The sequence below is a fragment of the Cuculus canorus genome, chromosome 15, assembly GCF_017976375.1.
Source record: "Cuculus canorus isolate bCucCan1 chromosome 15, bCucCan1.pri, whole genome shotgun sequence".
In the NCBI taxonomy this organism is placed as follows: domain Eukaryota; kingdom Metazoa; phylum Chordata; class Aves; order Cuculiformes; family Cuculidae; genus Cuculus; species Cuculus canorus.
The window spans coordinates 15,604,222-15,628,274 of record NC_071415.1 but is presented as its reverse complement, the minus strand read 5'-3'; the positions used below and the strand labels follow the sequence as shown (position 1 = coordinate 15,628,274).

General features: G+C 46.3%; 1 protein-coding gene across 1 annotated transcript; it reads right to left on the bottom strand.

Moving 5' to 3' along the window:
• Window positions 1–1,576: 1,576 nt before the first annotated feature.
• Window positions 1,577–19,137, bottom strand: GPR139 (G protein-coupled receptor 139). Its single transcript, XM_054080370.1, has 2 exons — window positions 18,937–19,137; window positions 1,577–5,941 (listed from the first exon to the last, which is right to left on the bottom strand). Exons 1-2 carry the CDS (start codon window positions 19,055–19,057, stop codon window positions 5,007–5,009), a joined length of 1,056 nt encoding a protein of 351 aa, XP_053936345.1. The 5' UTR covers window positions 19,058–19,137; the 3' UTR covers window positions 1,577–5,006.
• Window positions 19,138–24,053: the final 4,916 nt, after the last annotated feature.

Here is a 24,053-nt window from a genome sequence, read left to right as displayed (position 1 = left end):
GTTACAGGCAGACAAGTGGAGAATCTTCTGTTTATTGCTATTGAATTCATTCCATTTTTATCACTTGAATCTTCAAGGTCATCTGGTTCTTACATGAAATACTTCTCCTTCAGTCCTCTGCCTGCAATACAATGCCTTTTTTAATAATCTGTACGCTTCATCAGCACTTCTCAAGCCGCGGCTGTTAATGAAAGTAGAGAGACAGACAGGTCCCAGGCTCCCTCCAAAAGGAACAACTCTGATAAGCTCCATCAAATATAATGCTGCCCCTTTCAGCAGTGCCCTTTTCCCCCTTATTTCTCTCTCCCTGATGCTGTCCTTTTAAAATCTGTTCCCAAGCGTTTCACAGCAGGGACATCTGAGGAGTGGGTCTGGCATTACCTGGATCACTCTCTCCTTTCTTGCTTTTAACCCTACATTTCTTGATTTCTAAGACACTAGACTTTTCTGACCAGTTCCTTATCTACTCCACACTCTGCTTTTAATAATTTTTTAGTAGTCCTGTTACTTCTCTAGAGAGGTAAGGAGCTCAATCCCACAAAGTTTTACATTTGATTGGGGGTACAAATTCTGCATAGAGTTTCTATCTTTCATTTGACGAAATGTGGGGCTTCTTCCACATGCAGTCTCCTGAGGTCCTGACTCCACTTTGTATTTCTCGTATTTTTTATTTTCTCTTCGCACTTTCTAGTGACGGATACATTTATCACGTTCTGATATTTAACATATAGAGCTGTAAGTGCTGTGTTTTGCGAGGAACCCATATATCTACAACAGACTGAAATACCCTACAGTAACATACGAAACCCAAAATGTTTGGGACCAGCTGATGGAGCAGGGGCTCTGGATGCTCGTCTCCAGACAAGCATTCGGTCAGAATTCTGCTCTCCTTTTGCCTTTGCAAAATGGGAGGACTCGCACCAACAGAAAGGGACCACCCTCCAAAACATGTGGACGCTGTGCATCCAGAGGGAGAATGAACTGGGAGGATTTACTTTTTAATGTCCCATTCTGTTCTCAAATTCGAATCAAACTGCCATTTGTCCCATTTGTCCTGGCTGCTATGACTGAGGAGAGCCTATTTGCAGGGAGGCTTATGCTGTTAATTCTTTCCTTGCTCGATGCTGGGGATCAGGGTTGTGTCTTGCTCTCCTGGGCCTGACTGCCTGGGTACCTCATCCCTTGCCACGTCTGGGGGCATCAGCCTGACTCCTTTTACCACACCGCCTGCTTTGGGCAGGTGTAAATGATCTCAGATCCAACTTCCCACCGTATTAGGGTCAGAGATTTATTGACTTTAACAGCTAAACTTAACTTAGAGCAGCTGAGACTTTGCTTAAAAATGTAGAATTGGGCTACTAATAATTTATACATTTTTACATTTCAGATATTTTTCAATAAATTAATAAACATCCATAATCCCAGCCCATGTGTTACTGCATAATGATTGCCAAGGACTGGTCTTATTTGTCATATATCATAAGTACCTATAAATAAAAAGTAGATCATAAGAACCTATAAATCAAAACAATAGCTCCAAACGCTGTAGTAAGTTATGCACCATCTCATAATTTATTATAATACAAACAAGTCTGTCAAACACAATATACTGTCTACTTATGAAAATATCCATATTCACAATTTAAATAGGCGATAGGTCCCATAATTTTATATACCAGCAACTCATCTATAAAGTCTTTTGTTCCTAGCTGTGGTCTTCAAGGACATATAACCTATAAGTAACTGTAAAACTGTCCATTCACAGCTTATTGTTTCTAATTGTAGATAGTTGAAATATAAATTAATAGAGTACAAAAGACCATCTCCACAACAAAGATGGTTTTGTCTCCAGGATACTTTTCCCCTAAATAATGACACTACATGTGCTTGGTTAAGTTTTTACTATCTTAAAATTAGGAGGTACAAAGAGTACAGCAAGACATTGGCTAGTTAGCAACAGTCATTGCAAAATGCTTCACACAACCGAAAATAAGGCAAGTATTATCAACAGCAGCTCTCATATGGCAGACTAAAAAGTCAAGGCTTTATTATCCAAACTGGACTCTAAGAAGGCTTCAAATGCCTGTTAACAAGATACGGCTTGATCCAAAGCCCTCTAAATTGATGAGGATTGAAAAAACAACCACAACCCATAAGCAACTTTCCCTTTGACGTCAAGGGCTTTGGAACTAAGCTCTTAAAGCCCTAAATTAACAGAAATTAAATGATGAATTCACTGTACATAAAAATTGCACCTTGTCATTTCTCAAATGATATGGAAAAGGACTGAGTTTTTTCAAATTAAGTTACCATAATTTAATGGGTTATTTTTAGTGGGAAATAAAATATTCACGCAGAAAGAAGTTTGTCTTTAAATATGGTAATTTACAAAAATACATCATCAGGACAGGAATAATCAGATGACACTGCTAGTTTGCAGGTTAAACATTGTTACAAAACCATAAAGTCACACCATGTGAATGGCAGCATATGCCACGCAAGTAATTGTTTTTTTTTTTTTTAATAAATAAAAGCCCTAAACATTCACTATTTCTGTAAGGTTACTATTATATCAAGTAGAATAGTGAATTTCTTGTATAAATATTTTTTCAATAGATACATTCTCAAAAATGAACCACTTATCTATATAGATATTGCACTTCAGACTCATTAACATGTAACTCAGACAAGCATTCCTTGTAACTTAGAATAAAAATAAGTTATAAATACAGTGTTTTCCCAAAATGAAACATACAGTACCTTTTTCATAAGGTAACTTTGGTTACTATCAACTGACAAAGCCCAGAGAGAGGTTTCTGAGAGAAGGGTAGAAGGCATGGCCACAAAACTGAATTTCTGTAAAACACTGGTAAAGGGAGCAATAATTTTAACCTTGCCACGACAAACACAGCAAGGCTGAGCATCCCTCTTACGCTTTATTGCAAGTATGTGTGAAGTTTTGTTGAGTTCATGGGGACAAACAGCCTACAGGATGAAGGGGCTCCTTATTTCCCTTTGACTCCAGGGTGATTCAGGATGGGTCGCGTCCCCTCGGTGACTGCGGGTGGGAAGCGTTGGCTTTGGCACTCGGCTTCCCCTCTCCCCAGAGGTGTCCCTCTCTCGCTCTAACCAGCGTGGTCCCCGGGGTGCTGCAGCACCTCGCAGAGGAGTGGTGCAGCTCTCCCAACTGCTCCACTGATGGGAGAGGACCGGGCGGTGTACTCTCCCCGGGGCGCGGGGCAGCGCGTTTCTGTGCTCCTGACTGACCTGAGTAGTCTGGCTCTCCTGAGACCCCTCCACACAGGAGCCAGTCTCTCCCTGGGGACCTGCCTTGTGCCTCCTGCTGCCGTTCCTCCGGGGAAAGGCATGCTTGTGTGTGCCATGGGTTTTGCTCTTTGCAGGTCACCGGTACGAGTCCGTGTGCAAATGCAACCAGGCTGTCGTCCTTGGCAGGACTTGTGCGGAGTTGGCATTTCTTAGGGGAAATGCACAAAAGCTGAGCCATCTGTGGGTTTTAGAGAGATGCTTTCAGCCCTCAGACCCCACCGAAGAGGGATTGACTGGATCCCTTCTCAGGGGTCCTCGCTCTGTTAGGTCGCCGTGAGCTCCTTGCTGGCAACGGAGATGGGCACAGGCACAAATGCAGTGCTAGCACCACGCTGCTTTTTATTTGCAGTTACTGAGAAGCTGTTGTGTCCTCTGACCGCATTGTGCTTGTGTTCATCATGCAAGGCAGTTTGCTCCCACGTTTAGTAAGGCTGCATTAAGTGTCCAGTATAGAAGTAAAAAGGTTGTGATACATGGCTCTGAGAGACCACAAGCCAAGATCTGAAAAGGAGAGAAATTAAAAGAAATGCATTTTCAGCCTTCCTGTATGTCTCTCCTCATTTTCTGTACTTGGCATTGATGGGATGCTGGTTTTTGAGTGGGAAGGAAGAGAAGTTAATCTATTTTAAATAAGGTAAATATTTCAAAGCCTCAGTCCAAGCTGATATATGTTTTTACTGCTGTCTGGGTATTTAATTTCACAAATAGTTTTTTAACAATTAAATGGCAAATCTGCAATAAGATAATAAAATCTGTTAGGAGAAATCTTAAGCTGAGGTTTTGTATGTTTATTGTTAAAGGCCTGAACAGGGGAGATAACTGAGAATCTTTATTGATTAAAGAGGAATTTGAAGGCTGTAATCACTCCAGACTTTGCAGGAGCAGCTTCAGTGGGAGCTCTGCATCAGGCAGGACTTGGCCTTGTACTTGAAAGTCTTTAGACACCATGACTGAAATAGCGGGGAAAAGACGCTGCTTTTGTTCTTGGCTCTAGAAACCTCTCTCCCTTTCTTGAGCTCCCCTGTCTTGGTCACATTCTTTAATAACAACATACGAATATTGGCAGCTTGCAGGACTGCCTGCCGTGCCGAGGCTGCAGCAGGTACTACATCAGTCCTCAAGTCTTGTTCAAATGAGCCAAAAAATGGCTCTGTCACAGTTTGCGTCTCGCAGGCTGCCTCCTGCAACAAGACTATGTGGCGGTATTTCATGAGAGCAACAACACACCGTTTTTGGCAAGTGCACACACCAGAAATGGCACCATCCACAGTACATAAAAGCATTCGTTTGCTCTGTCAGTAGTGAACTGCGCGGTCAAGTAAGGTTTTGTTGTTGTTTTTTAAAAGGCTGTAATTAAACACTGTTGTGGCTTCTCCCCTCCAATGACTTTGGACTGCACTGGTGCCGGGATGCAAAACATTTGAGTGCGATGGAACACTAAGACTTGAACTCTGAAGCACGTTCAAAATGCTGTGCAAGAGACGGAGGCATTTGCCTTCTCACTTTTGCTCCTAAATCGAGTGCTCCTGCTCCCTCCTAGCAGTCTGATCTGCCCTTGGTCTCCCAGGGAAATGAAATCAAATGACCATTCTTCAAAATAGCCATTTCAGCAAATTACATCCTGAAGATGTAACCGTTTGAAAAGAACTTGCACCCAGAAACTCCAACTACTGCCCTTTTCATGGTGATATTTTTATAGGCTTTCCATTCTTATCATACTGGTAAACAAGCATTTTGATGCAGTGAGAGTTGGCAGGGGAAATCCAAGGGCTGCTTGTTATGGAAAAGTTATGATTTGTATAGAATTGCACAGGTTGCTTCTGACACTTAAAAGAGGCTTTCAGCATGGCAGCTGCCATTGTGCGAAATCTTTTGCTAATAAAACAGTAGAGGAAGAAATTAATTGCAGTGTTCAGCAGTGCTAGCATATTGGCGATGTCCGACACAATATGTACAACCCAGCTGTTGTTTATAGGCGATACGTAGAGGTGATACAATATCATGATAATTCTCGGTGCCCAAAGTATGGCAAAAATAGAAGTTATAGTAAACAGAATGGCTGTTGTTTTACCTGTCGAGTACCCCCGCAGTCGGAAATTGCTCTTTCGTCGCAGCTTGTATACAATGATGGAATTCAGGATGAAGAAGATGGAGCAGGGCACTAAGTAAACAGTAAAGCAGTGGATCCAGATGAGGACATGATGCATTGATGTGCTTATGTAGTCTTCAATCCAAATGTTAGGCCACCAGTAGTAGGGGATACTGGTCAAAAAGCAGGTGATATAGACACTTACGATGACTTTTCGAGTACGAGCAGGATAGGAGACTGTGTGATACTTCAGTGGATGGCACACAGCTATATACCTATCGATTGTTAGAGGAACCGTAATCCAAATGGAAGTGTGAATTGAAGAAAATTCCAAGACTTCAATTATTTTGTCCAGTATCTGAGGCAACTGTTTGTTTAAGATGAAGTCTTCCATGAGGAAGTCAACAAAGACGATGAAGAAGAGAACCAGGATGTCAGCGGCAGCTAGTGCTAGAAGGTAGTTATAGGAGGATTTCTGCCTGCGTGCCACGAGCTGGGAAAGTATGATGACTGTCAAGATGTTTGCTGTGGAGACAGAAAGAGAGTTAGGCTGTTAAGACTTAATACTAGCTTTTTTTGAGCACTTGCTTGGAGCAGTAACTCTGTTCAAGCAGTTGGCAACATGACCACCTTTATTAAAGTTCAAGAATACAAAAGGAAAGTGCTACAGTTGGGTCCCTCAGAAAAGCCTTTGCAATGAAAGGAGCGTGTGGCCCTTCTCACAGCTGTGACATAAACTGATGCTGCGGCTTGGCACACCAGGACACGGGAGAGAGAAAGTCAGTACTTTCACTCCAGACATATGGTTAGGTGGTGTCCAACAGCCCTTTGCTATTGTTCCGGAGCAGATGCAGAGGTGCAGTGACAGCCCTGGCTATGTTGCTGCTCTCTGGTCAGCGCTGATGCTGCTGCAGGTGCGGCAGCAGCACCCTGAGCAAGGGTGCTGGAACCCCTGCCCGCACGCAGGGAGGCAAGGGTAGCAGAAGTGAGCACCAGGAGAAAAGAATATCTCACACATACACTTTCTGTTGCCTTTCCACCTCTGCTGGAGATGCTGCGCAGTACTCGTTTTTTCAGCTCTGGCCAGGATAAGCATCCTGTCACCCAGTCCTGCCTGTCTCACCTGCTCTTCTGCAGAAGGGTTCTGGGGAAGCATCTCCCTTCCCTCACAGTGGAAATGAGCAGCTCCATAAAGACCTGCTTGAATATCCAGAGTTGTTCTTTGAGTCCTTCAATTGAAAGGCATTTTTCCTCTGAAGTGATACAGCTGAGCCTTTAAGGAAATCCTGCTGGTCCCATCAGATGGGCTGAGTCAGAACATCCACCACAAGTGTAAACACCCCGGAGTTTCCTGAAAAAGCATCTGCTTGCAACTCTCTAGCCACAACACAGACCCATCACCTAACTCATGCCTAGGTGTACTGCATGACAGATAAGATTGTGGTGAAGTGTTGAAGTGTCTGGTCTCTGCTGTTTCGCTGTCTTCTAAAGCTGCCATTCAGCTTTAGCGGCTGCTCGAAGCAGTGCTGTAAGAGATGCTCCTGGAAAGGCTCAATCCTACAGCCCCTGGTCAGGCAGAGCTCCTCGCTATGTGTACAAACAATCCTACCAGTCTTAAAGAGCTTTCATAGAGCACTAAGGTGTAGCCAAACTTTAACTACTTGCTCGTGTTTACTAGAGCTTACTGTGTAGTCTTGAATTGGGAAGAAAAATCCTATTATTCTTACTAGCAGTATGGCTGGAATGAGACAGGCGAGATTGTTCCCATCAGAAGTTTCTGTCACTTGGCTAGAATACCTGAAGCAGTGCTTAAAATCAGAGATCTGGTTTACTGTACAAGAGACTGCCAAATGTTTGTATTTGACATTTTCCTAAGTGTTCTATAAATCACCTCTTCTATGCATTCAGTACTTCAAACATTTCTGCCAGTTTTGATGGATTTCCCAAAACAAATCAACACTAATTGTAACAGTTCCTTTAAATCAGAGAGAAAAGAAGTTGCTGACAAGGTAATGATGACATAGGGCATATGTCCTACAACTGAAAATGCTAATTTTTTTTAACTGTTTTACTTGGCACTGGAGAAAACTTCCTCCTTCCTAAATGCCTTCACAGCCCGCTGTCTGGGAGCCGGTTTCTGCCACCAGGGAAATGAACTGCAGCAGCGTTTGATCTTGGGTAATAGCCCTCGCATCACCTATTTTTGTATTAACTCAATATATTAATTTTGTATCTTGGAACAAAACTAAACCAAACATGACGATCCACTGACTCCTTCCATAAATAAATAGATGAATAACCCCATGATCTTTCCCACAGTATTGTCTCAAATCACCTTCAGGGGAATTTTGCCCTCCATTAACATGAATCCAACTGCATTGATTTCAGCTCAGAGCAAATGGGGGAGATGAGGGATGATATAGTCAGAACTGCTGTGTCATTTTTCACTTACTTGCTTATGAGATGCCTCTGTTGTGCCTGCTGATGAGCCCTAGAGGTACGGTGAGTGATGTTCTGTCAAGGAAATCCTTGAGCTGGAGTGTTTATCGTGACTCTGCAGCCACTGGTGGGTTTGGCCAGCCAGGCCCAGTGGCTCAGCTTCACAGACACTGGATTTTACCCGTGGGGTTCATCTTATCTTTAAATCCTCTGGATCTGGCTGGCTGCAGAAGCAGCGGCTGGAGCTCGCGTGCAGCAAGGGGGGTGCCTGAGCATGTCTGTACCTGTTGGCAACTCTGCCCTCACTGGCAGAGGGGTTCCGCAGCGATGCTGAAGCCGTGTCACGTCCAGGCACTGCAGCCCTGCTCCCCAACTCTTCCACCCACTGCGTGAGTCCTGCTATCTGGTTTTAAGGAATTTATGAGGAATCCTTTCATCTGTACCCGCTCCCCCCACCTTTTTCAGGGTTCCCATCAATGGCAGTGGCAGCATGTACTGAAACGCAAGTTATTTGCCTAACGCCAGTGAGCTTTGCAGGGTGAGCCGGATTAGAAAATTGATCTGACAAAGTACATGCAAGCTCTATCCAATTTTTCTTCAAGGGTTAGAGTATTTAGTATTGGAAATGCTTTCTCTGGGATCCTATTAGGGCTTTTTCTGGCTGGATGAGATGAAATATAGTAATATCATTTACTTTGTGAAAACAAGCTATATAGCAGGGTGCAGCAGAAGGTTGCCAGTACAATAGTGTCTTAGCACCATGTTTGGAAGTACTTTTCCTGCTCTGTGCTGTATACGGAAAGCAAAGATGAGCTATAGATAAGTCTTAGTGCCTCACCCATTTCCTAGCCAGTGTTAAGTTGGTCCTTGGTGTGTTGTCAAACGCTATCTAATGCTCGGTGAAATGGGAAAGGGGTAGAAACGCTGTTCTACGTGAACTGTGTCCTTGTGCCAGCATCTTAGTGACTCCTGAGTGCCTACTCAGTGCCCTGTAAGCTCTCCTATGGGAAAAAACTACCTGTTATGGGTGAAAGGTGATGGAAGAATATTTGCTACCACACTGTAATCTTATTTATGGTGATTTTTGCACTAATATTGTAGTGATGGGCACTACAGCAGAGATGACAGAGATATAGAAATATCTGGTTTTTACTGTAATGTACGTGGAGCTACAGTGGCTGGATAGGTCAGTGCCCCTAAATCGTTGTGAACGGTACACTGCCCGTTTCTTGCAGTGTTTTAAATAGATACTAAGTAGTAGAGATCATCTGAATTTGAAAGAGATTGATCACTGTGCTGGGAGTTGATTAGGGGATGACAGATGGGAATTTATGCCAGTGCCGCTTGCTGCAGTGCAGTATTCTGAATTTATAAATATCTGGTCGAGAACCAGGGCTTGATTAGGGAGTAGCTGGCTGAAGCCTTCAGATGCCACTAGCAGATGATGAGAAGCAGCTGTAAGAAGTGGCAGTCTCAGTTCCTTCCCTTCAGCCATGAGTATGCCTTCGAGACACAGCATCTGAACCTCTCTAACACCCAGACACCAACTGGGTCCATCCTGCTCAAAATACAGCAACCTTCTAACTCAGCCAGGCTTCATCATGGGACCCTTAAATCTCTCCTGATACCTCCTCTGACGTTATCAGTTTCCAAGTACAAGTTGTAGCATTGAAATTCATGCGGTTGGAGGTCCCATGTACCTGAGAGGGATCATCCTCTAGGAGTAACCTTGGCTCCCAAGTGGATTTGGCTTTGCTTCCTGTACCAAAGCTGTGCTGCCTTGCCTGCACAGCCCGGGCGATCTTCTGTGCCTCCTTAAAGCAGTGCCTGTGACCTAAAGGCACAGTTTTTTCCCCAGCTGCTTGTTTCATGGATTACAGTCATAGCTCAAATGCTGTCTAACCGTGGTCTTCATTGGGGATTCACAGAGCTCCTTCCACTGAATATTATCACCGTGCGTGAGCTTAAACAGGAGCAATTGTATCTGCCTGAAAAAGAAATAAGCATGTCTCGGGGCTTTGTTTTTTGTTTTTCTTGAGAGTGTTTTGCACGTATGCAGCAGCGTGTGCAGTGAAATAGCCTTCACAACACAAATGGCAGCACTGCTGTGCTGGGAACAAGGTGCGCTGTGTGGTTCAGTAGTTCAGCATCACAAACTACCTAAATGAAGTAGCCGCGTCGCTTACAGAATGTGATAAACATTAGGTCACTGAATATAATAGATGCCTTTTACCAAGTACAGTTGTTGCTAGGATCCCTACAAATCGTTGTGCGCTGTATGAAACTACTCGGCAGCCGCTGCGTGAGTCACCTGACGGGCACGGGCAGAGATGGTGTTCGAATGGGAAATTTGAAATTGCTTTAAAAAATGGTAGTAACACCTTCTTAGATTTGGAAACTCTGAAACTTTAAGTGAGATAGGCTAAAAGCATATGCTGAAAACTGTAATGTTTTGGCTTGATGGGAATAGATCCCCTCTAAGCTAGGAGGTAATATTAAAATATAAATAGGGACCGTGCCCAGCAGCCAGATCTGACCATGATTGCTAGCAGTCCTTTGCTAAGAGTTACCAGATTGGAGATGAGAGTGGCATTCAGCCATTGCTTCATCTGGGAGCTCTCTCGGAAGATGCTGACAATGGGCGATTTCTGATGGAGGCTATGTAATAGGAATTATTTGGGAAAAATGCTGCGGCAACGTAAATATGTTTATTAATGATGTTGGCTGTAGCTGGTTATGCTGTCTTTCAAAATGACCCCTTGCAGAAGAGGGGTTTGCTTGCCTTTACAGAAGACAGGGCAGTTCTGTGTTTGTCTCCTGCAGCAAGTGTGGGTCAAACCCAATGCTACAGCAGATAGCGACAACCTCTGTGAACGGCACCTGCTCGTGGCTAATGTAATTTGTTCTTTTCTTTTGTTATCCTATCCTGAGATCCTTCCATAACTGTTGTGAAGCATAAAGAGATACTTTGTAGAATGTAGTTAGTGCAATTTACATATTTTTGTTCCCTGAAAGTTTCGGTGAGGACTGATTTTGAAAATAAATTGAGTTATTTGTTGTTCAACTTGTCTGAGCACCACTGAATGGCACTCTCCCCCAGTGGGGAAGGGCTGTCATGTCTTCCTGTTGGTGCCTGCATCATCTCCCAGGGGATGGAGAGGGATCCAAGACAGAAAATGAGCATCAAAAAGGTATGGCAGGCACGGATGTAGGACTGCCACTACAGAGGTTTTACACCTTGGAGGAAGGCTCTCGTGTGGTCTGTTCTTACAAGTCCCATGTGCAGGGTCAGATCACGCCAGCTCTGAGGGCAAAAGTGAACCTTGGAGATAGAGGATGATCAAACTCCAGCCTAGGACAACTCAAACTCCCCTCCGTATACAGGCAACCAGCTTAGTGATTGCCAGAGAAAACAAGGCATGGCCTTGCGCTTATGAGTCACAAGTGAATTAAAGAGTTCGTGTCAGAGGCCAGATTCTGACAATGAAATCTGGCCTCTGGGGCCATTTTTCTTACCTGACATTATTTATTAGCTGAGGAGGCTCTAGGGAAGGCTGTGGTGAATGAGGTACTCTGCTCCATGGCCGGCATTAGCTATCAGTGGGTCACGGAGGCCAGAGAAGGATTGTAATCCAGCCAAAGGCGTTTCCTTGCTGTTGGAGGGCATAGGTGCAGTAATGGCACGGACATGCCAACGGCTGGTATTCACTTCCAAGCACTGCCAACCACTCAGGCTTAAGTGCAGTAACTTGTCTGGCAGACAAGTGTAATTCCGGTGCGTTGCTTTTGGCTTTCCTAGACCATCGGAGTAGGTGTTTTTCCCTAGTCTTTATAAATACAGCTATTTCTGCCATATGAGAATGGCTCAGAAGGAACGCTAGGCTAAGATGCTGGGAGGCCTGGTACGTGCTCATCGGTGACACGTATAAATGTGATGGGGATCTGGTTCTCTTCTTGCTGTCTTCACCATCCTCGTCCATGTTTTCTGAGCTGGGCCTACAGTGCAGAAAGCTGCTAACAGCTCTTGGACATTTCCCTCCTCCTGGAGCCCTTCTTGGAAGAACCCACATCAGGATAAAAAAGTCTAAAACTCCCATCTTAAAGTCTAGTCTTGCATCTTGCTACCAGAGCATTAAACCTTTCTAATGCAAATCGATGCTGGAAGGAGAAAAAGCAATCTGCAAAATAATGCAGAAATCATAAAAGGAATTTGGTTATTCATGCAAATGTATCTGGACAGATGGAGATTTTCCAGGCAATTCGGGTGTCTCATTTGGCAGGTGTCTGTGGCTTCTAAATGTGGGCTGTCAGTGAAGTTTAAGAGGTCTCAAGCTGAGTAACTGGAGTTCAAGGATGATAAAACCATTCTACCCTTTTGATACTGAATGCCAAAACACAGAGGCAGGTGCCAGAGGTATTTGATGGGATGACTAGGATGGAAGGAGGATGTGATTTCATAAGGACACTGACATGAATTCTTTACTGAACATGAATAATTAAGAGGATTTTACCTTTGATTGTGGTTTTGCTAAAATAACAGCCTTTATGTCTTCCTAAAGCATTAGCTAATGTAATAGGAGCTCATGCTTGCAAACCCCATGGCCAAGCTTTCTCAGAGATTATGCCAACTTTAAACAATATGCAGGAAATTACAGGCTATGTAAAACCATTGCAGTTTGGCCTTATTTCCCCCACGGAGAATATACTGCATCCACACTCGATATATCGCTCTCTGGTGTGCTAGCCTGGACACTGAAGAAAACACACCTGGAATGAACAAATATCCTAGTCTGATGTAACTGACTGACAGGTAATTTGTCTTGAAACCAGAAGCAACCTCTAGTGCGCCTATCCGCGCAGTCAATGTACCAGATGACTGAAAAGATGGAGAAGTTAAATGACTGTATGTTCCAGTGACCCTGTTTCAGGTGGTATAAGAAAACAATTTCAGTGGAAAAAAAATATAGTCAGTGTTTCAATAGGCAGGCTTCTCTCCGCTTTCGTGGATAAAGGGATAAAACTCCTTTTGGCCATCTTCTGTACCGCTAATATGGTCCTACTTGGTTGCCTCTACTTCATTCCTTCTACACAACCGTACTGGTGTCCTGCTGGGACAACCCAACATGACCTTTTCCCATCAGGTCACCTCCAGAATGGCCCAGACAGTGCTCCAGACTTCATGGTTTAGGATCCTTACATACATATGTATCTTTATTCTGCAGAGTGAAAATGGAATAGGTCTATGACGTCTCCTGTGCTCAAGGAGTTAATTTTGGCTTCATTTCCTTTTCTTATGTCTCAAAGTTTATGGGGAAAGAGATTAAAGGCTCAAAAAAGACCACCTGAAATGGAAGGTGAAAGCTTTTGTGGTCAGGGATCGCTTTGCATCTCATATGTGAAAGCACAGTGTGCGCTATGTCAAGACATCTGTGTTGTTTGTTTGCCTACAGCAAACTCTTGACGTATGCCTTCTGCTGGCTCATTTCTGCTGATTCACCCCTGTTTTACAGAGGGGAGCAGAAAGAGGGAGGAGAAGGAGAAAACTAAGTAAGGGGGTGAATGAAGAACAGCAGGATACTAGACTGCCTAGTGCTTCTGAATGGCTTGACTTAACAACTGGGGGCTCTGCATTACCCACCTACCGTGAAAACTGGCTGTGCTCTCTCTTTTGTGACATTGTCATTTCAAGGAAATATCTCCTTTGGAGTCTTTCCTTCCCATTCCATTTCAGCAGCCTGCCATGCAAGGTTGTGCACTTCATACTCTGCTGAGCCTCCCGAATATTGCACCTCGTTATCATTACAGCCCTGACAGTGTGGTTTCCTACCGATGTGCCAGAAGACAACCAAAGTTAGCAGTTGTACTGTAGTGGCGTTCAGAGATGCACAATCAAGTCCTCTTCTGCCTTAGCATGGACTCAGCCACACGCTTCCTTTCCGGCTGCAAGGCTTTGGTGTCCACAGTCCCCAGATGTACTCTCCAAACTAAATCACTCCTACCTGCATGCCTTGCTGTCACTGGTTCGGTGCAGGTACACCGTAATGAATCTATTCTTTAATAATGATTCTTCTTTCCTTAAAGAAAAAGCACTCATTTTACAATAGGAAGTGACTCATTTTAAGCACGTTAGCAGCAGTTATGTTCCCCTCTGTCCAGTAGCGCTACTGTAATGTGCTGCAATGTCCTTGAGGTGCTTCGATAGCTGAGCTAAAGTTCTACCAATTTTTTTTTTGTTCTCCTTTAAGCAGGGTGCAATGTACTGGCTTTGCGTCCAATTCAGAATTTAAGTCGGAGAAAGCATGGTCTTTGAATAAAAGGGGGGTTGAATCAGGCCTTGGGAGGGTTCAGTTCTTATTCATTGTGTGAACTCTATCTAATAAGTGACAGCTGAAGAGTGCTGTTGTGTTTTTCAAGGTCATAACTCTGCATGTAACAGTTCTCCCACTCATCTTTTCAGATCTTCCTTTAGCACTTCTGTTGTTCAGGTGCACTGTTATGAGAAAGGCTATTTATTCAGGTGTTGGAAATGCTCTCTTTAAGCAGAAGCCTGTACTGTGGTTGCAGGAGAATATACTAGGCAGGAGATGGCAGGAATCCAAGATGGGTCAGACACACTTCGGTACTGTTGTGTGCTGTATGCACACACTGACCTTCTGCCAGCTTTGGTATTTACTGGGAGTAGTACATGCCATGTTGAGTCATCAACAAACATTGCTACCTGTCCCTCCTCCTACTCGTGGTACTAACCAGGTTGTGGCTGTAAGCACAGAGGTGGGAACGCTTTTCAGGCCTCGTTTCCCCCACACCATAGTGGAGCAGAGGGAGCACAGCTGGGCCGTGGCATGGTGCTGGTTGCTTAGATCGGGGATGCTCAGCCCCCACTGGCAGCACCTGCCTTGCCAGGATGATAACCCTGGCTTGCACGCCTCCCAAATCCTTATTTCAAGCTGCATACGGGGAGAAGGCTCTAGAAGGACCAGTTCTCCATCATTTCAGTTTGTTTGTGACTGTACCATAGTTTGCATGGGTGCAGTGCAAATGTTACACACCTGCATGTCAATGCAACACCCCAGGAAGCACAGGCCTGCTGTGCAAGGACAGCCAGTCTGCCATCTGTTAGGGGAAGGTCTGTAACAAGTAGCTCTCTTGACAGTGTGTTAAAAAGGCTGGGCACTCCTGCTGAGCTTACACGTCCCTCTAGGTCAGGACTACAGCTTCTCTCTCTCTGCATGGATCCCGCCAATTGCTCTCTGCTCGTGGCTGGGCTTTGAATGACCTGGCTTGTCCCGATTTCCATGACATCTTGTTCAGCAACAGGTCTGACATGAAAGCACACCCTCCAGCTGGGAGCACCTAAGTGCTTTCCCAAGCTTGCAGAGTCCTGAATCTGCGTTTAGATCAGTGTGATCACATTTAAGTGAAAGCCTAAAGCACAAATAAAAGAAATGCTTGTGGACCACACTCTCAAAGTCTGGAGTGGCACCTCCCTAGGGCATTGGTGGGAGTGTGTTACCCCCCGGGGATGCTGGAAGGGTGCTGGGTATGTGCCTGCACTTTGCATCACTGGAATGTGAATCCCTGAAGCTGAGTTGCTCCCCAGGTAGGTGACTGACTGGAGAGCAAAGTGGAACCAGTGATCATGCAGATGTTACTCTGCCTTTCTGCACCGCCAGAAGGAGTAGGAGTAAGGACCCTGGGAGTACGGATCAGGCCAGGCCCTGGTCTAGGAAATGCTGCCGCTTTGTCCTTTCTGGCAGCAGTCTGCTATACCTCTGGGAGGGTGACTGCATGCAAGGCAACTCAGTTGCCGCTGCACCTTCTAATGAAGCAGGAATCGGGAGTCAAAGGCAGGTCAGTCTGCGGTGAGCACGGCTGCTTCTCTGCCTGACCCTTCTGGCTGTGTTTGGTGACCCTGCCATAGCAGGAGCTCTTTGGTGTAGCTGCTTTGTGCAGCTCTCACTGGCAAAGGGATGGATTGAGAGTTGGTACCTGTTGCTCTTTGCTTCGTCTCCCTGCCAGCCCCTTCCTGGATTGAATCACAGCAATTTCTTCCCTCCTCCACATCCGACAACATCTCTTCTCTGGCATTTTCTCTCACTAAAGCAAGAATTGCTTCCATTAAGCCTTTCTGCAGACCCCTTCTTGCCACCGGGCTAACCAGAGGCACTCCAGAGGTCCTCTCTGACTAATGGGCGAGAGGAGGGCAGGGATGGTAGAGCAGGGTCTGCAGAACAGCTCTGTAAATGACACGCCCTCCCCTCTAAATATGAGTATGACCCTGCTTCTAGCACTGCTGCCTCACTCTGCTCCCCACCCTTGCACTGGGACTGCACACTTGTGGGACACCTTTGTGTATATGCACTTAAAACAAGTTTCAGAAAACAGTGTCTGTCTTGCCAGCCCCGGCTTAAAGGGAAAAGAAGAAACCTCCTGTCCCAGCCGGTCAGAAGGCACAAGCACCTCTGGCAGAGTGGTAGCCACCTCGATGCGCTGCACCTGCTGCAGCAGGGTCGGTGTGCAACGCTGCCTCTGTGGCTGCATCTCTTTGCAGAGCACAGCCTGGCACTTGCCTCTGCGTGCTACTGCCAAAGCAGGGCTGAAGGGACTTTGCTCTCTCCCCTCTCTGCTTTTTTCAGACTTTCTGGTCCCTGGTTGAACACAGAGGAAGAAAGAGCCACTGCTGAGAACAGGATCTGCTGAGATGCCTGCGTTATTACACAAGAGAGGGAGGGGAAAGGATGCTTGCTTCGCATGCACAATCTGGCCTGGCGTTGCTTAGCCTCAAAGTGGAGTTGTTGAGTTAGTGAAATTTCCTTCAGACACTAGAGCAGGAAAGGCAGAAATAGATAGACTGATGAGATGAGAAACCAGTTTTCTCCAAGATTTGTGGCAAGGAGTTAAGTGTTTCCATTTCAGCAAAACACTGCACTAGCACTGTATTTGAAGACAGATCCTAGATGATGCTTAAGCATTTAGCATGCAAAACTAATTACTCAAATCTCAGGAAATTCAGGGTTCAGGAAATTCAGGGTTCTAATAGGCAACGTGTGCTACCTTTACAATTTTCTGATGTCAGAACACTGAAGAGCAGCTTTAAATTAAAACACAAAAAGCTCTCTTTAGCATTGCTTTCACTCTGAGTCTTCCCTTAAACGTACCCAGCTTGTGCTCATCCCTGTGTGGTCTCAGGGTGAGAATCATAAATTTCTCATGCACTCAGCATACTGTACATGTGCAGTGTTTTCAGGTGTTAGTGCCAACGTTCAGTAATGTGCACTGAACAAGCTGACACATTCATACCTGCTGTGAGTCCACTGAACTCGGCAGTGTTGCACTCCCAAATGCTTTGGCTAATTCTGTTAAGCACTGTCACTGCTGCCAATGCTCTAATCGGCCAATGCCTGTTCCCTTGAAATGCATGTCACCATTGCTAATTTGGATCGTGCACTGATTTTAACCATGTTCTTAGAATGACAGTGTTAGGTCTGTAATTACAATGTGGTATCCTTAGGGAACTGGTGCAAGTATGTGCAAGTATCGCTCATTAAGTTATTTTTCTTGTCTGTGCACGTAAGGATTTTCCTGTTTCAGAGATACAAAAAGGCAAGTTTAGCCACAGACTCCTTCATTGCAACTTCTTCACCTGACAGTCTTGAGAGGGTCTCGGTCAGTTCCTAGGGGACAGATATTGTCATTATTGTGGAGCTCTACGCAACCCCTAAAGAATTAACAAAGAGGAAACGACCTCCTCATCCCCATTGCCTGGGTCTCTTCAGGCCAGGGCTGAGCGTCATCAATGCCATGGAGCAGAAACACCTGCTTATGCTCTGAATCCTCCGTGGATAAACACAGGACTTAATTTTCTAGTTCTCTGAACTATTAGCCAATCGTCAAATTTTAAATATAAGCCAGGGAGGGGGAAAAGAAAAAGCCAACACAAAGAGCATCAATTCATATGCAGAGTGGGAATTGCATTGTGTGCTGTTCAGAGACAGGTTTCTCTTCATGTCTGATTATATTTTTTTCTATGAATTAATTGCTTGAAGAAGGAATTAAAGTGAACAAAGCCATTTAGAAATTGCACACTATTAACTATTATTGCTGCTTACCATTTTACGTAGCACTTTAAACGCATAACCGTACTAGGCACAACCGAACTCTCTTGTATTGCACCCTTAAAATCCGAATTCACCTTGGTGCCTGACATTGCTCTAACTTTTCCCGACTCGTTCTTCCTGCCCTGTGGATCGTTCCCGGTTGCTGTGCGGCGGGAGGCGTTCAGCCGTGCTCGTTGCCGGGCGGGCGGCTCTGCCCGGGGATGCCCAGCGCGGAGCTGCAGTAGCGCTGCTCGAGCAGCTCCCCCAGCGCCAGAGGCGCCTCGCTGGCAGCCTCCGCCTGCAGGAGCAGGAGCAGCAGCCTGCTCGGTGCTCTGCCTGCGCTCAGACAGCACTGCCCATGGGATGCTCGGCTGGCACTTGTGCCTTTTGAGCTGTGGATACCTCTGTGCTGGCAACGGTGTGTGTGGGTATCCTTCCCCATTTGGGGTCTCTCTTGCTTTTCCCATCTCCAGCAGCTCTGCATCGTCTTTGTCCCCGTTTTAAGTAGGAAATTGTGCTCAAGGTTATACAGGCTGGTGCCCGTGAGCCGGGACTCCCTCCCGAGCGCCGCCGCTGCTCTCGGTGCCCGCACGGGCGCTGCCCCCGGGCCGGACCCCGCCGTACCGCCTGGCCGCAGCAGCTCGGGCTCCGAGCAGGGCAGCCCTCTGCTCACCTGCTGCCAGCGTGCTCCTTCCCAGCCGGGTTCCTTAGGAGCAGCCCCAGAAACACCCGACAGCGACGCTTTTGCTTCCCGCCAGCGCGGGATGCGCTGATGGGGGACGGAGCAGGTGCCCTCCTGTCCTCGGCACCGCTTTGTCTTTAAACGGACAAACGGATGATGGCAGAAACTTCACGACGGGCTGAGACTTCGCGTGTCGGGTCGGGAGGCAGAGCGGAGATGGGGGAGAGGGAGAGGGGGAAGGCGGCGGAGATGCTGCCCGGGACCCGCCCGAGAACGCGCCCCGCGGGGAGCCCCGCACTCACCCGGCAGCCCCAGGCAGAGCAGCAGGCTGTAGTACACCACGGGTGCGTATCCCAAGCCGCAGCCATAGCGGTGATGCGCCAGGACAGAGCCGTTGTGGAGGTGGACGTGGTTGTGCTCCATGGACCCGCTCTGCCCGCCCGCCCCTCGCGCGCTCCGCGGCGGCCAACGCGGGGCTGGGGCGGGACCAGCCCGGCTCCTGCCCCGGGACCCGCCGAGGAGGAGGAGGAGGAGGAGGAGGGGATGCCGGAGGAGAAGGGCGCGGGGAGACCACGCCTCGGGGCTGCCGCTCCGCGTCCCCCGGGAGCCGCGTCCCTCCCCTCGGCGCCGGCTCGGGGGGGGTCACCTCCTGCCCGGCTGGAGCCGCGGAACGGCGGGGCGGAAGGGGCCTTAAAGCCCATCCAGTGCCATCCCTGCCATGGGCAGGGACACCTCCCACTGGATCAGGGGCTCCGAGGCCCATCCAACCTGGCCTGGAACCCCTCCAGGGATGGGGCAGCCACAGCTTCCCTGGGCAGCCTGGGCCAGGGCCTCGCCGCCCTCAGCCTGAGGAAATTCCTCCTCATGTCCGGTCTAAATCTGCCCCCCTGCAGTTTATACCCATTGCCCCTCGTCCTGTCCCCACAGGCCTTTATGAACAGCCCCTCCCCAGCTCTCCTGCAGCCCCTTCAGGGACTGGAAGGTCGCTCTAAGGTCTCCTCAGAGCCTTCTCTTCTCCAGCTGAACACCCCCAACTCTCTCAGCCTGTCCTCAGATGGAAGGTGCTCCAACCCTTGGATCAACCTTGTAGCCTCCTCTGGACCCGTTCCAACTGCTCCATATCCTTCCTATGTTGCGGATTCCACAACTGCACACAATCCTCTAGATGAGGTCTCACAAGAGAGGAATAGAGGAGCAGAATCACCTTCCCAGAGGGAAGGACAGAAAAAAGGGGAATTTTTCTCCCAGGCTGGCTCACCGGTCAATAGGATAACAAAGGAGCACAGGCAGGGTTTATTAGCTTGTCAGTTTTGGATTAGCCCTCGAAACAGGCTGGAAAGAAAGTAATAAATCCAGAGCTACAGGTTTACATCCCCAGGACTGAAATGCGGAGCTGGGATTAGCTCAGCTGTCATCGCTCATCACGGCACTGCGGGTGAGGAGCAGGTGCCCAACAGTGAGCGGGTGTGCGGGTTGTTCCAGGAGGCAAGGGGAATCGGGGTTTTGAAAACCTTCTCCACCCATTCCATAGCGTTTGTGTGTTTCAGTACATGGTCTCGGGTATAACTAATAAATGATTTTGAGAAGTGCTTGTTATGTTGAGGTGGTGGAGCCCCGTGCTTTGTGCTACCGGTCAGTGGGCCGGACAGATGACAGCACGTGAGCCAGCCACGTGCCCTGGCAGCCAAGAGGGCCAACCGCGTCCTGGGGTGCATCAATCATGGCATTGCTAGCCAGTCCAGGGAGGTGATTGTCCTGCTCTGCTCTGAACTGGTGTGACCCCACCTTGAGTACTGTCTTGGACTCCACAATATAAAAAGGATATGAAGCTACTGGAGAGCGTCTAGGGGAGAGCCAGAAAGTTGATGAAGAGTTTTAGAGAGAAAGCTATACAAGGAGCAACTAAAGTCATTTGGTCTGTTCAGTCTGGAGAAGAGGAAACTGAGGGGTGTACAGCTTCCTTGCAAGGGGAGGAGGAGGAGCAGGCGTTGATCACTTCTCTCTAGCAACCAATTATAGGATCTGAGAGAATGGCAGGAAGATGTGGCGGGGAGGGTTAGGTTTGATATTAGGGAAAATAATGGGAAATATTAGGGAAAATAGAGTGGTGTAGCACTGGAACATGTTCCTCAGGGAAGCAGTCACGGTGCCAAGCCTTGCAACACTCAAGAAGCATTTGGACAACACCATCAGAAACGTGATGTGAACGTTGGGGTTGTCCTGTGCAGGGACAGGAGTTGGACTCGATGATCCTCTTGTGTCCTGTCCAAATCAGAACATTCAAAGATTCTATTGATACCTTCAGGAGGGCCATGGTTTAGCAATAAAATTGGTATTTGATTGTAGTGCACTTCCGTGAAGTAAAAAACAAGACTGTTGCACCAGAAGTGTGTAGGGTTGAGCCCACAGCATGGCACTGTGTGTCAGGTTTCCGTGACTGCCAGAGCATGCTAAGGTTGATGTACGAACACAGAAGATGTGAGGTTGGTCAATGAGACATGTCAGTTTGGATACGCACAAGAATATAGCAGTTGGGTTACAAACCTAATGAAAGATGTAACCAAAACCACCCAACCATTTACCATGGATAGTAATGTAGCATAAAAAAGGGTGTTGCAGGTGGGAAGGCACCATTAGGGCAAGTATTGTAACAGACCATCAGGTTGCTAAGCAAGGACATCCATATCTTTGGGTTTTCATGATTGCATTTAAAGAGTAGTTTAGCTTTTGTTTGGAAGCATAACGAGGAGGGAGCAAGGCTCTGATCCTGCAAGGACTTGAGTATGTTACTTTGCTCGGAGACTCAGTGAGATTATTCACGTGTTAAAACATTTAATAGAAGAAGTCTTTTTGAACTGTACTGAAACTGATGTCAAGTTTCCCAGGTTAAACATGCTGGGAAAACACACGTTTTTCATCTGCTTTTTCAATTGATATCTTTGTGAATGTAACCTTCAAATGGTTCGAGCCTGCTAGTGCAGCATTCAAGTGGATGTGTTCCTTTTTAGAAAAAAAAAGTCTTTTGAAACCTTTCATTCAAACAACCAACAGAATTGGATAAAGCAGTGGGCTGTGTGCGATTATACAGTACAAAGCCCTGCAAATTCAGCTCTGCCCGTTTGGGTTTTTTTCAGGCATTTAACATACAGGGTTTTCATGTTATTTTAAAAAGTGCAATTTCTTCTCGTGTTCCTGTAACAGCTGATGAGGAAAGAGATCTTTTATTGCCTCCTGAAGGAGAAGCGATGATTCCTGGAACCTTTTCTTGGGCAAACTAAATACATCAGTAGGGCTGAAAGCGTGCCTCGTGGTTTTGAAGCTAAGTGAAGTTTATCAGCAAAGCAATACACAAAAGGAGGAGGTGGCAGTGGAACAGCAACTTGGCAAGTGGTGGCTGAAGAGCCTCACATACAGTTTGCAGTGAGTGGGTGTCTCAACTTCCAGATTAACGACAGCGAAATCCTACGGAAGCTGGAGGCTAAGGAAGCGCCTCTGCCATCCATTTTCTGTTGTGCTGCTGCCACTGTTCTGTCTGGCCTAGTTTTAAACATCCTGAGCAATAGGCCTTCCCTGGAGAGGTTTCTATAATAGTAGCATTAGTTTCCTCAGAGTTAGATTTGTCTCCAGGGTGCATTTCAGGTAGCTGCTTGTGTGCTGAGAATGAGAAGAGCTTTTGATCGTAAGAGAAAGAATCTTTTCCCATCTTCCCACCTGGAGCTCTCACTGGAGCCTCCCAGATGCAAGCAGCTCTGCTGCATCTCATGCATTCCTGTCGTATGAGGGGAAAAACTGGAAAATTTGGTCATGTTCACTAATGCTTTCTCTGGCCTGTCCTGCGGATGGGGAGGCCAGAGAAAATGACTCTGCTTCTGGTACCCCAGTGAGCTTGATTAAAGCTTGTGGAGGAACCTTTCTGCCTCACTGTGCCAGGAGCTCTGAAGCAGGATCTCCAAATATGATTTCCTTTTTGTTTTGCCAAAGTCAAATTAGTGGAGTACTTGGTAATATATCAGAACTAAAGACCCAAAGTAAACGTGAAGATTGCTCTTGTGTTCAGTGCGTAAAAGGTGTTTTGAGGGGATTTTGTCCTTCAAATGAAATTCATTTGGTTAATTCCACTCTCTGAATTGTGCAGTAACAGAGCCTTAGACATAAAAATTTCAATAAACCAACCCAAAACTAACCACAGTGCTTGCTTCTACTTAAAGCTGTTTATTTTTAAACTTCTCGCTATTTTCTAGCTACTTTCTAAAGGGATGATGGTTACAGGCCCGTAGTGAAAAGAGCGCTGGTCTGCTCCTGAATTAACGGTGAAGGCAGAATGCCTCTGGAGCTTTGGGGAGGATGGTTTCTGAATCTCCTCTCATAAACAGCCATATGCTCAGACAATGAATGACATTTATTCTTTTCTGAAGAGCAGTTTATTCTTTGTATGACTCGCTACATAAGAGGTAGATGTACTTTACTTTTAAAATTCCAGAGCCACTTGAGCTTGGTTAGCTTGCTGTTTCTCAGAGGAACTGAGTGTTCCTATAAACTGCTGGGCAGCGATCCTGGGGATATCAAGACTGAGTGGCATGTTTGACACCCCCAGTCACTTCGGCCATGGAGCAAAGCAAAGGTGACTTCAAGAGAAAAGAGTCATTGATTCAAGGAGTATGGAAGGACTAAATGTGTTGTTGCAAGACACTGGCACGAGTAACATACCTGGAAGATAGCAAAGGTGAAACTGGAAAACGAATACCTGGAATGTGTATGAGGGATTGGGAGAGGCAGTTGGAGAGGTGGAGGTATCTTTACGTGCAAAGGAAAGATGTGGTTTGGCTGAAAAAAGTGAGGTTAACAGTTCTGTGAGGCAGGCAAGGACACTGGCAAGAGAACGGGTCGGTGGCCTCATCAAAGTTGTCTTACCTCTGTAGCAAAGCTGAAAGTATTAATCTCAGATTTGCTGCAAAGAAAATGATACCTGTAAGAATGTTTAGTCTTAGATTATACTTTATTAGATGCTTGTACATAATTTTTCTGCAACAAAAGCCTTCTCTTTAAAGCCCTATTTTTATCTTTCCAGCCATATTTTTATCTTTCCTTACTGTTAGCCTGCAGAATAATTGAGTCAAATTCTACTCTTTGTGAGTCAAGGGACTATCTTTGTCAGTACCGTCCTGCAGGTCTCTCTAGGCCTGCAAGAAGAGAGAGACCTTTCTGCATTCTCATAAAAGCTATTCAGAAAAAAATGTCATTATTAAAGTTCTTTACTGGAGCCTCCTTGGTGCATCTGAATAGGCAGGCTCCAGTTTTACAAGACAATGGTGAAGATTAGGTGGAAACTCTTTTCCTTGTGCTAGTGGTGGTTGGTTCATAGCCTGTACCCTCAGGCTCCACACCACTGTAGACTTCTCTTCATCTCTTTTTTCTTTGG

Coding starts and splice junctions, on each gene's coding strand:
- GPR139 (XM_054080370.1), bottom strand. CDS start 19,057: ATGGAGCACAACCACGTCCACCTCCACAACGGCTCTGTCCTGGCGCAT. Junction 5,942..18,936: donor GCTCTGCCTGGGGCTGCCGG/GTGAGTGCGGGG, acceptor CTGTCTCCACAG/CAAACATCTTGACAGTCATC.